Source organism: Mustela nigripes, chromosome 3, assembly GCF_022355385.1.
Source record: "Mustela nigripes isolate SB6536 chromosome 3, MUSNIG.SB6536, whole genome shotgun sequence".
NCBI classification, from domain to species: Eukaryota; Metazoa; Chordata; class Mammalia; order Carnivora; family Mustelidae; genus Mustela; species Mustela nigripes.
The window spans coordinates 149,407,694-149,421,217 of record NC_081559.1 but is presented as its reverse complement, the minus strand read 5'-3'; the positions used below and the strand labels follow the sequence as shown (position 1 = coordinate 149,421,217).

At 37.9% G+C, this 13,524-nt stretch overlaps 1 protein-coding gene across 1 annotated transcript in view; it reads left to right on the top strand.

The window, feature by feature from the left end:
- CNGB3 (cyclic nucleotide gated channel subunit beta 3) overlaps positions 1–13,524 on the top strand; it is a 154,187-nt gene that overhangs the window by 123,331 nt on the left and 17,332 nt on the right. Inside the window, exons 14-15 of the mRNA XM_059392911.1 lie at positions 630–713; positions 7,016–7,134. Coding sequence (XP_059248894.1) covers positions 630–713; positions 7,016–7,134 — 203 coding nt within the window. The remainder of the gene's footprint in view (positions 1–629; positions 714–7,015; positions 7,135–13,524) is intronic.

The following is a 13,524-nucleotide window of genomic DNA, read 5'->3' as shown; positions in this document are numbered from 1 at the left end:
AGGTGGGTTAAAGCCTCTGCCTTCGGCTCAGGTCATGATCCCGGGGTCCTGGGATCGAGCCCCGCATCGGGCTGTCCGCTCCGCGGATAGCCTGCTTCCTCCTCTCTCTCTTTCTACCTGCCTCTCTGCCTACTTGTGATCTCTGTCTGTCAAATAAATAAATAAAATCTTTAAAAAAATAAAAAAATAAAACCCAAATCTGGAGCACCTGGGTGGATTGGTTGGTTGAGCGACTGCCTTTAGCTCAGGTCATGATCCCAGAGTCCTGGAATCAAGTCCCACATCAGGCTCCCAGCTCCACGGGGAGTCTGCTTCTCCCTCAGACCTTCTCCCCATTCATGCTCTCTCTCACTGTCTCTCTCTCTCTAATAAATAAATAAATAAGATCTTTAAAAAAAAAAAAATCTGATTAGGATCCAAAGTCTTGCATTCACACTATAGGTTTTTTTGGGTTTCTTCCTAAATTTTGGGTCAAAACAAGTCCATATCCATTGGCAATTAATATTTTAGTATTAACACAGACAACTTTTATTACTACTTATTTTCATGTCATTTTAAAATTATTTGGAATGTTGTCTTTGTAGCTGCATAAAAATTATTTTTCTCTTTGTTATTTTTTTTTTCTTTAGGGCTGTGATACACAGATGATTTATGACATGTTGCTAAGATTGAAATCCATTGTTTATTTACCTGGTGACTTTGTCTGCAAAAAGGTGAGTACATGCTATCTTTTGAATGCACAACTAGTAAATAAATACACTTAAGTTCAGATATAGGTCAAGAGCATAGTTTAAACAGAATTTCCAGGGTGAATTCCATAGTATAGAAATAATTGACATAGAGTTTTATAAAAGAATAATCTACTCTAAGTTCAAACTGGAACAAGACAATATGGATTTCATTACCTATAGGATATAAGTGTGGAAAGTCTGAAAAGTTGCTTTGTATAAATGTAAATCATCAATTACCACACCCCATTAATGCCAAATATTTAAAGTGGAGAAAAAAGTTACAGAAGTGAAAGGTGGTTCTGCCCTTTTTATATCTTCAGCAAGCTATCAGTTACCTCGATTTAGCTCACCCAATTAGTGGATAATTAATGCCACATTCTTTCCAATTTTACTGTAATTTTTATGATTACAAAAGTAATACATGCTCATTATTTTTAAAATGGAAAACACATAAAAAGCATAAAGACAAAAATTCCACCACCCAGAAATAATCACTACTCATATATTTCAATCTATCTTTTATACTGATTGATGGATAGCTTGTTTTATAAAACTGACATACTGTATTTTTTATCATATAACTATATCATAATTACATTTTATTTACTATTCAATTATCTTCTACCACCTTATTTTTAAAGCTGCATAATATTATAATCTATAAATCAATTTTCAAATGTTTGCTATTATAAAAGAACTCTACATTGAACATTTTTGCACATCTCTGATGTCTAACTTAAGGGAGGAGAGAAGGAATGCTGACTTTGGGTTTTATATCTTGGGAAACTAAATCAGTAGTGAAGTCAATAATCAGAATAAAAAGGGATGCCTGGTTGGCTCAGTCAGTTAAGCATCTGCCTTCAGCTCAGGTCATGATCCCAGAGTCCTGGGATCAAGTCCAACATTGGGCTCCTTGCTCAGCAGGGAGCCTGCTTCTCCCTCTGCCTGCTGCTCCCTCTGTTTGTGTTCCTCTCTCTCTCTATGACAAATAAATAAAATCTACATAAAAATAAAAGTAAAAAATTTTAAAAAATAATAATCAGAATAAAAAGTAGAGGAAGATGAGCAATTTAAAGAATGAGAAATGATCCAAAACCCTGGGGAGTTCGCAAGCAAGTAATAGCACCTATATCATTCCAAAATAATGTGTTAGGTGCTATGGTAGACATAAACTCAAACTATTAAAGGACACAGAGTAAGGACACTTTTCCACTGAGGTACTAGCAAGACTTCCTGGAGAAGATCATATTCAAGGCAAGTCTTAAAGAATGAATTTACATGGGATCACTTGGGTGGCTCAGTCAGTTAAATGTCCAACTCTTGATCTCAGCTGAGGTGTTGATCTCAAGTTTGTTGGTTCAAGCCCCATATTGAGCTGGGCATAGGGCTACTTTAAAAAAAAGAAAAAGAGTCAAAAAAATGAATTTACATGAACCAAGAAAAAGAAGAACCTGGCATTTCAGATAGAGGAAAGAATTAGCATGAGCTAAGGCAGAGAGAAACTCCCTGCAGAGGAAGTTCAGAAAACTACAGTAAGTCCAAAGTTAGAACATTCTAGTATTATTTATTTTTAAAAGTCAATATTTTTGAGTACCATGTCCAGACACTGTGTTGAGTATTGGGTATTATCAGCAGTGAGCAAAAAAACATGGTTCTTGTCCTCCAGGTGCTTACAATCTAGTTCAAGGGCATTCAATTCACAGTGTACATCAGAATCACCTGAAATTAGAAGTCTGGACTGCATCCCCAGAAATTCAGTGGGTTAAGGTGGAGCTCACATATCAAGATTTTTTTTAAAAGCTCCCAGACTATCTAAAATGCAGCCAAAGTTGAGAATCACTGGCCTGATAGAAGAGACAAATAATAAACAAATGAAGTTAAATAAATACATAAGCTCCAAAATATGCTAACTTCTATAAAAATGGAATACACTAGGGATGTGTGTGGTGCAACAGCACTTATTTAGATTTGAGGGTTGAGAAAGGGGGAGGTTGTCAGCCATGACCTTTATAAAATATAAAGTGAAATATTTCTTTAGTAATAAGGTGGAGAGGACAGCATTTTAGATGAAGGCTTGGAGCCATGAAGTAGGACAGAGCTTGACATATTTACTGAATGGAAGCAAGTGATCAACTGGAATGATGGTGTAAAACAAAGTTAAGAGTAGAAGATATTTCAAGGCATCTGGGTAGAGATACCTGGTGCACAGATAGAAAGAAATCGGTCTAGTTTGTGAGAGAGGATAGAACTAGAGGTAAGTCTTGGAAACAAACATATGGAAGCCAACTTCATTAGAAGCTTAAGAAAGATAAAACAAGAGGTCCAAGGCCTATAACTTTGGAAAATATCATTATTTATGGAGGAGGTCAAGGAAGAAGAATCAAAGGAGGAGCTATCAGAGGTAGAGGAGGAAAAATGGAGGAGAGATTTTGACATAATAGAAACCAAGAATATGCAATCCCACACAAATTAATCCAAGTTAAAAGCAGGCAGGTTGGTGATATGAAATCATTTACACTGAAATGGGAAATACAAACCACAGCTCATTTTAAAGACCCCTTTAGGGCAGTGTTAGATTTGGAATGACATGGCCTTAATGCACCAAAATGGCCTTTCAATTTGTTCCAGTAACAGCAGGGACTGGAAATTGAGATAACTCATAGAAACTTTAGCACCCATGCCCCTAAGCAGTGCAAATTTGCTTAACAAAGTATGAAATGCAGAGTAGATACAGCCTTCTCATTTCTACTTTCTTCTTTGCATACCTCCAGCACTCAATAATAAAAACAGATCAGTGAACACAAGTGAGGAAAGAAAGGAATAAGTAGGAGAAATAGCATAAATAAGAACGCATGAGACTACCTGCCACATTGCTTTGCTTTCGCCTTTAAGAGAGGAGGATTTAATTCATAGTAGATATTGACCGAGATGAAAAGTTGTTAAATTCAGCTTTGTTTTTGCTTATCATTTCCACAAATCACTGTAGGAAACAGGAAGGAAAAAAACCTCATATTCTATAGGAATTTGCCTTAATAATTGAAGGAATGTCAGGGCTCAGGATGAAGTTTGCTGACCTGCCTAATCTTCAAGATGACTCCCAAATATACTGAGTGCGTAGCTTGAACCATTTCGAAAAAAACTTGGGAATTTTCCCAGAATTAATTGCAGAATTAACTTGAGTGTCAGAATGCCCCTTCTGAAGAATATATCCTTCTAAACAGGAACCCTGAAAATTTGAAGTGCTTTCTCTCACTAAGGGTTACCTCACTCTACATGAGGCTCTTGCATTTGTACACTTCCTCCAAATTAGTACATAAACCAACCACAGAAGCTTGGTTTGGTCTTAATTTTGCACATGCTGTCAGAATCTTGTTCTCTGAGGAATGTCTACTCCATTTGAATGCTAATTAAATTTGCAGGAAAGGCTTAAATTAGCCTAGAAGTATGCAAGAAATCATGGAAGTTTTGGTTCGTTGATTATGCCAGATCTCCTTGGAAAATTACTGAAATGATCATTAAAAAATAATTAAAAGTGCTGAACTATATTTAAGTGCCCATTATGTACTTCTACCTCCAGTCAGATGTAATAACTGCTTTTGAAAAATCATTCTAGTTCCCGGAGAATTACTTCATGAAAAGAATAAGGAATATACCCTTGTAGTAATCATTACTTCCTGGAGTAATCTCTTGGAAAACTAATATTCAGACACTTTTCTTTTTTTAAAAAATAATTCATCATCATTTTATTGGTTTTTTAGAGATTGGTGTTGATACTGGATTTATCATTAGGTATGCTCTATCTATATATATTCTACAGAGTCAGGTGACATATGTGCTGCTAGTTCTAATGCTATCATCTGCCAACCTTGTAAATTTGCTCAAGACACTTAACTTTTCAAGCCTCTACTACCAATTTTTAAATATCATTGACCTCACTGGGATTTTTGCAAGAATTAAATGAATTAAGATCCCTGAAAATATTTTGCAATTATAAAGTAGCATGTTCTGATAGAAGAAATGCAAGTATTAAAATAAGGAGTAATGTAAATATCAGATATTATTATGATTTTTTAAAGTACTCTGTAAATGTTAGACGTTATTAACATTGATATTATAGAAATAATTGTAATAAGATCCATCTGTCTTGGAATTTCTACTTTGATCTATGTTTGAGAATAAATACCTGTTTAATATTCTGCACAATGCAAAATTTTAAAATATTTGCTTTGTACACTTAGGAGTTGCGCATTATAGGCTTCCTTTTGCTTCTAATTACAGTCATGGAGTTTTGGTTAGTCAACCATGCTGATCTGTGCCTTTATTTTTCTTTCGGTAAAATGGAAATAATAGTGCTTACTTTACTTTCCTCATAAAGGTAATAGGAAGATAAAATGAAAAATTCAATGTCACAGATGTTAACTAAGAGGTAGAACCTGAAAATTTTAAATTTAAAATTTAATATGACAAGAACTAATATTCAGGAAAGGAAAACAACTGGGATGCCTGGGTAGCTGTTGGTTGAGCATCTCGCTCTTCATTTTGGCTCAAGTCATGATCCCATGATCAAGTCCATGCGGGGCTCTGCACTCAGTGAGGTGTCTGCTTGAGAGTCTCTCCTCTGCCCCTCCCCTGACTTGTGCTCGCACTCTATCTCTCTAAAATAAATAAATCTTTTTTAAAAGGGTGGGGGGTGGAATGAAAACAAACCTTGGTATTAAAGGATCTTAAAACTTCAAAGAAAATGGTTAAACTATATTTACCTCATTCATAAATGAGTGCCTATATCATAAACCTTATGCTCAACACTGAAACAAAGTAAACATTGTCTCAGCCATCACAGAGCATAAACTATAATCAACACTGTTTAATCCTGAGTTAATTTTAATGTATTCTAATCTTTTGAAAATATGGCTAACAGGAATATTTAGTGAATTCAAATAACCCAGTCCCCTCCTGAACAAAGTAAGTAAATTCACTGTGTTCATGCTATTATTTTATACCTCAGGGTGATCAAGACCCATTCATTAAGACTTATAGGTGTTATTATCCAAATAGTTTGCCTAGTATTATGCAAACCAGCTTATTTAGAATTTAACAGCTTTTCTTGACCCAATTGCAACTTAGGTCTCTTATATATTTATTCTTTCTGGATTTTGAAGTGAGAAGAGATATTCAAAGAGGCCCACAATAACCCATTAGTTTGGTGATTTGCATGATTCAACAAAAAAGTTATATTTATGGCTTAAGATTTATTACAGCAAAGCATACAGTGTAAAAACAGGAAGAAAAAGTTACACATAGGCAAAGACTAGAAAAATCAGGTGCAGGCTTTCTAGGTCCTACTTCTCAGAGGATCATAAGGATACATTTTTCTCTCCAGCTGTAGACGTAAAGACAAAGACAAAATGTCTCCACCTAGGGAAACCCATCAGAGTCTTGAGGTCAAAAGTTGTTAAATGGTGCTGGTCACATAGCTACATGACCAGCCATGATTCAGACTCCAAACCAGATACCAAATACACATCATAAATCTTTGTGTTTACATTAAACAATGTTGACAGCCTGGTACATCCTGCTACACTGCCCCAGGCATACAGAATAACACTATTAACCAGTGACTCTGTGAACATTCCAGGAGTTTAGTTCTCAGGGCCTGAACAAGCATCATTGCCCTGGCTCCAAGAGTCCCCAGAGATAAGCAAAAGAGAGTCCCCAGAGATAAGCAAAACTGAGTAAAATAACCTGATGCATTAACACTTTCTTTTCAATATGGAACAAGAATAATAGCTTAAAGGTCTCCTGTGCTCCAATTACTAAATTCAGACCTCAGTGTTATAGGCATAAGAGTGGAGTTGACCTTTGAAAGACTGTAGCCCATGCTCTTTTTAAACACCAAGTACCTTCTTCTAAGCATAGCACTAGCCACCAAAGCTATGGGTGACTATGGTTACAACCAGTTATTTCCTCTACCTGTGCTCGTCCCTGAAACTATGTGCTGACTTGAAACATTTTTACCTGGACAATGGTGCCATACAGTGCTTACCTGTCTAGTAGTGGCATACAATGCTTCCATATTGGGAAATATCACTTCCTTACTAACTTCCTTTCATGTGATGTGTCCAATCAATATCCATAACTACCTCAGTCTTAATCACTTTTACATTGATATTTCTTGCTTTTTTAATTTATATTTATTCCTCTGGAACATTTTATATTCCTTAATTTGGGGGCATAATTGTCAAGAGTTAAGTAACTACCATTTCCTCTTTATATTTGGCATACAGGGAGAAATTGGCAAGGAAATGTATATCATCAAGCAAGGTGAAGTCCAAGTTCTTGGAGGCTCTGATGGTACTCAGGTTCTGGTTACTTTGAAAGCTGGAGCGGTGTTTGGAGAAATCAGGTAGCTAAAAGATAAATCATAAGTATTAAACTCTATTATTTGTCATGAAAGAAAATTCTTAGGTCATAGAATAACTAAGCTTCCTGCTCAAATTTGACAAACGTTTGATTGTTCTGAGAGCATTGGCAAAATAAGGATTTTCACATTTCTGTTTATCCCTCCTTCCCCCAAAGACCTAGCTCATTCAGCTCCTTAGTGCCAAGACCTAGTCAGTGCCTGGCAGAAGGTACATACTAAGTATATATTGAATATATATATATATATATATATATATATATATATATATATGAATGAGTGAATCAATGATGAAACAAGAGGTTGGGAGAGTTAATTGTTGGAAAACTTAAATTTCAGGCTAACAGAGCAGTTTTGAGTTGGCCAAGGAAGCGAGTAACAACCAGATTTTACAGGTCTTTAAGGCCATAGTATGGAATTCATATTTTATTCTAAATACAAATGGATGCCAGTGGAGGATTTTAGGCAAAAATGATACAATTCGAATTATGACTTTAAACAACCACTCCAACAGCTATGTGGAAAAGAGACAGTAGAAGAGCAAGTATAAAATAAAGGAAACCAATTAAAAGTCAGTTGTGGTTGTTCAAGTGAAAAATGATGGAGTATTGAACTAGGATGCTGACTCTGAAGGGGAAGAGAAGTGTGTACTGTAAGGATGTTACTGACGTAACAATTTCATAGCTGCTAAGAAATTATCTTCAGGGTTCCAGAGATACGGGCAATTTCAGATGACTTCATATTAGTATAAGAGATTTTCTGAGAATGTTGAAGCATGTTATATCTCTGTTAATAATGTGGCCTCCCTTTTTTAAATTTTTTTCTCCTTGCTTAAAACAGAATGGACACTCCTGTGAGGGTCCTGCTTTGGGGCAGTGCTGGAAACACTTCTTAGAATGTTCAAGATTTCAGTTATTTGCCTATTTTCTATTGCTTCCTTACTGGGAATCCTTGAAAAAGTGATTTAATATTTTAGTGACTTAATAACCACTGTAATCTTCAAGGTCATAAAACATGCAACAGTCTAATCTGAAATATCACAGAAATTAATTAGCTGACCTCTCCCAAGGGCTGAATACTCCCTGAAGAATAAAGCCTTATAAATACAAGTATGTTAATTGCTGATACTATCATCACAGGAAGAAATACTCTAGGAGTAGTATTCAGGTGCTGCTGAGCTGCAATTGAAAAGAATCTTAAAGATTAAGAATCTTAGATTCTTGACAATAACTTCTCAAATAAATCTATTACCCATTTGATTTCTAAGGCCAAATTGAAGCCAGTAGACCAGGCAAGCTCTATACTTGCTCAGTAGTCTGGTTGATTCAAGCAAAAGGGAATTTTTGCCTTGATTCTCTTCTTGGCTATCGCTGAGGAGAAACAGGATGCATCTGGCTCTTCCCAGATACCCACAGGCTTCATAGGCCCACAGCTGTCATATGCCCCTGGAGCTCTAGTTATTTACTCCAGTGATGGAAGCATGACTGCCAAACATCTAGATACTGGAAAGATCTGGTGATCATGTTTACTACTCAAAAATGCTGTGACCTTTGTTAAAATGATCTATATCCAACACTATCATATAGCTTTTTAAAGAAGGTTCTTTTTTCTGAGGCAAAAAAGAAGAAAAAAGAATTGAGGGCTTTCAAAGACATTGTATGGTAATCTAAAAGAGCAAACCCTGACTAAAATATAGATTTACAGCCTTTCATAGAGAAAACCCAGACCACACTTCCAATTAATATCTGAAGAATACAGACACCCCATTTTTAATAGAGAGACCTAGGGTCTGCCAAAGGATGGTTTTGTAGTAGTTCTGATTCCATTGTTTTCCTTGCACATACAGTAAGTGCCAAGTCTTATTCACCAAAAAAACTTAACCACTTACTATTCTCCTTCTGCTTCTCACCATTCTTGAAACACATACGAACTTCTACCATTGGTATCGTTATTGTGATTTCAATAGAATTTCCTACTGGTTTCATATTTCTTTGGAATATCCTCCCCCTGGAAAATATCTACTCACTCTTCAGGACTCAATTCATGGGTCAGCTTTGAAGCCACCTCTAATCACCCCCAAAACAACTAGAGGCTCCCTGTTCTCTGCTTCCATACTATTTTATTCATAACTTTATTATAGTAGTTAACACTGATTTAATTACACTTAATTTGTTCAGATGGATCTTCCCAACAGATTAAGTTATTAAAATATAAGAACTAGAACTTTCCATCTTTATGTCACCAGCAGCTACATAAAAATAATACAGTAAGCCGATACAGTAAGCAACATAATTTCTTCCTCACTTTGCTCCTCCTCACAAGCACAATTAACAACTATTAGAAAACAAGACACTACTGAGAGAATCCTACAACATGTGGGTGAGGCTGGAGCACCACCTGCACCACAGAAACCAAAAGACTGCATGAGAAGGGAAGGGGCACCTGGGTGGTTAAGCAGCTGCCTTCAGCTTAGGTCATGATCCTGGATTCCCAGGATCTAGTCCCACATCAGGCACCCTGCTCAGTAGGGAGTCTGCTTCTCCCTCTCTCTCTCTCTCACTCTTTCTCTCAAATAAATAAATAAAATGTAAAAAAAAAAAAAAAAAGAAAGAAAGAAAGAAAAAGAAAAAGAAAAGAAAAGGGTAAGAGAAGTAACTACACAGTGACCACATTGCCCCTTCCCAAGGCCAGCATAGCATCATACTGAGATACTGAGGTCTCCCCTGAGCCTCCAGTTTCTCCAGTGTGAAAAGAGAACCCAAACGGGACAACCATCCCCCAAGCATTGTGGAACCCCATACCTTGATCTTTCACTACAATGATTGCAGGAGAACCTGTGTCTCAACCACTGTGAACCTGACTGTGATGGAGAAGAGAAGAGAGGCTTGCAATATCCAGCAAGTAGATCTTGACAGACTAAGTTCATGCCATGCCCAAGTAGTAATACCAACCAGCAGCTTTGCAGAACCAAACTAGGAATGCACTCACCAAGGAACTCAGCAGAGTGTGGAACTGTCTGATTCTGATCTTCAAACAAGGTTTGCAGACCTTAGAGCCCCATTTGCCCTCATTCAGGCAAGGAGCTAAACCAGCCCCACCCACTATGGAAAGGTTTTTGGCCCCATCTGACCAGAAGGGCTAGTAACAACTACTGGAATCGGTATGGGCCAGCAGCACTCAAGCCAAGAGGCAGGCAGGCAGAGGTGAATGGTCCCAGAAAAGCCAGTACTGGGCATTAAGCATTCCCATGATATGCACAGGCAGAGGGATCAATTCATAGTCAAGGCTAAAAGAGGCTTTTCAACTACAGAACCTACTTGGGAAATTTAGAATAGCCTAGAGCAGTCCCTTTCCCTCCCATGCAGGCAAGGGAGCTAAGGCATAGATAGCCCTAACGCCTGTGAGTGCCTTCTGGCCCCATCTGACCAGTAAGGGCTAGAGACAACTCCTGGAAACTATGCTGGCCCAGTGGCACTGAAGCCACTCAATTGAGGTAGGCAGATAGCAAAGCCAGTGGCCCTGTTCACTCAGGGAACTTGCAGTGCAGGTTGGCTTGAGTTAGCAAACAATGAGCTTTACCTGCTTTAAAGCTACTTTTCCCGCTGTGCCCAGGTAGGGAATCTAATTTATACTCCTGCTCCTCGCTGACTACAACCTTTAGCTTAACCAACTAAGGAACCTAACCAGAGAACATAGGAGGCTACATAGCCCCTTCAACTGCCCTACATACAGTGGCACTTGAACAGAGAGTACAGCCCAAAACTTCCCCCATCCAAAGAGAAAAATCAGTGGTCTCACCTGAGCAAGGAATTCAGTACACACTCTGGCCTGATTCAAGTCCCCAAACAATAAGCTGGGTTCAATCCTGCTGCCCTTCTACATCAGGGAAGCTCCTTTATAGTCCCATATACTACTGAATCCTGTACCCAGTCTAGACCATCTAGTAAGACTCACCAGAGAATCCAGGCAACCATGGAGCCTGTCCTCCAGCCTCACTTGGATAGAAAACCAAGCCAGCAGTCCTAGCCAACTATTTTCAGCCAATGGTACAATCCCCCACGTCCTTCCTTAAAATTTGAACAGTTGCAGCACATAAAAATTGACTGTAATAGCAGGCTATATCTGCCCAAGGACATACAGCAGACACCCAGAAACCCAAACTGAACTGACTGGTGAAGAACTGTGTCTGTCAAAACAAAACTGTAAAGTCTAATTATTCAAATGTGTAAATAATAATGTAAAAAAAATCAAGGATCATGAAGGCAGATATGACAACACCAAAGGTAATTAATAAAGCTCTAATAACTGATCCTAAAGAAATAAAGACTATGAACTGTCAAACAAAGGATTCAAAATAACCTTCTTGTTTATGCATTGACAAAATAAGAAGTTCAACCAAAGACATGTGGGGTTGTGTCATCAAGAGTTCTTGAGGGGCACCTGGGTGGCTCAGCGGGTTAAAGCCTCTACCTTTGGCTCAGATCATGATCCCAGGGTCCTGGGATTGAGCCCCGCATCGGGATCTCTGCTTGGCGGGGAGCCTGTTCCTCCTCTCTCTCTCTCTCTCTGCCTACTTGTGATCTCTGTCTGTCAAATAAATAAATAAAATCTTTAAAAAAAAAAAAAAAAGAGTTCTTGAGACCCCTGGACGTTCTATGTCTCTCCCTGGTCTCACTGCACTAAGTCTATGCCCCTTTCTCAACTTGACATCAGTTGGTTACATCGAATAAGAAGTAATAGTCATCAAAAAAAAAAAAAAAAGAAGTAATAGTCATCTCTGCATTAACAAAAATTAGAACGTTTCAGGATGCCTCCTCTGGCTCAGTCAGTTAAGCGTCTGCCTTCAGCTCAGGTCGTGATCCCAGGGTCCTGGGATGCAGTCCTGCACTGGGCTCCCTGTGCTGCAGGCAGGCTACTTCTCTCTCTGTCTGTTGCTCACCCTACTTGTCCTCTCTCTCTCTCCCCTCTCTCTGACAAATAAATAAAAATCTTTAAAAAAAAAAAAAACCAAACTCTAGAACCTTTCTAAATGCCCACTAAGAGGACATTAAGTACCCTAAATTGTGTTGTAGTTTTTAAATGGAAAACTATGGAGCCCTCAAAAATAAGCCTATGGTCAAGGTGCCTGGCTGGCTCAGTTGGTGGAGTGTGTGACTCTGGGTCTCAAGGTTGTGAGTTCTAGTCCCACACTGGGTATAGAGATTACTTAAAAATAAAATCCTTAAAAAAGTTCAAACAAAGAAATAGAATAATTATATATATATATATATATATATACGTATATATATATAATATAATATAATATAAATGCAAGAGTTGAAAAGCATGTAATTGAACTGAAGAACTCAAGAGATAGTTTCAAAAATAAATTCAACCACACAAAAGAATCAGTGATCCTAGGATAGGACTTAGGAAATTACCCAGAGGAGCAAAGAGAAAAAAGAATTAAAAAAGTGAAAAAGATCTATAGGAATTATGGGACACAATGATATCTTGATACATTAACCCTTTATCATTATATTATAACCTTCTTTGTCTCCCTTTACCATTTTTAACTTAGAGTCTATTTTGTTTAATATGATTATAGCTACACTAAAAAAAGATATCTGCAAACCCATGTTCATAGCATCATTATTTACAATAGCCAAGATATGGAAATAACCTAAGTATCTACTGGTGGATAAATGGATAAAGAAGCTGTATTCAGGGACACCTGGGTGGCTTAGTCGGTTAAGCTTCTTCCTTCAGCTCAAGTCATGATCCCAGAGTCCTGGGCTCTAGCCTCACATCGGGCTCTCTGCTCAGCAGGGAGCCTGCTTCTCCCTCTCCCTCTGCTACTCTCCCTGCTTGCATTCTCTCTCTCTCTCTCAAATAAACAAATAAATTTTTTTTTAAGTTGTATTCAGGGTGCCTGGGTGGCTCAGTGCGTTAAAGCCTCTGCCTTCAGCTCAGGTCATGATCTCAGGGCCCTGGGATGGAGTCCTGCATCAGGCTCTCTGCTTGGCAGGGAGCCTGCTTCCCTTCCTCTCTCTCTGCCTGCCTCTCTGCCTACTTGTGATCTCTGTCTGTCAAATAAATAAAAATTTTTTTAAAAGAGTTGTATTCATATATGTATGAATACCCATATACATATATGACTATAATTTAGCCTTAAGAAATCCTGCTATTTGTAACAATATGGATGGACCCTGAAGGCATTATGCTAGGTGAAATAGATCAGATAAAGAAAGAAAAATATTGTATGATTTCAGTTATATGTAGACTCTAAAAGAAAGGAAGAAAAAGGGACGCCTGGGTGGCTCAGTTGGTTAAGCAGCTGCCTTCAGCTCAGGTCATCATCCCAGCGTCATGGGATCAAGTCCCACATCGGGCTCC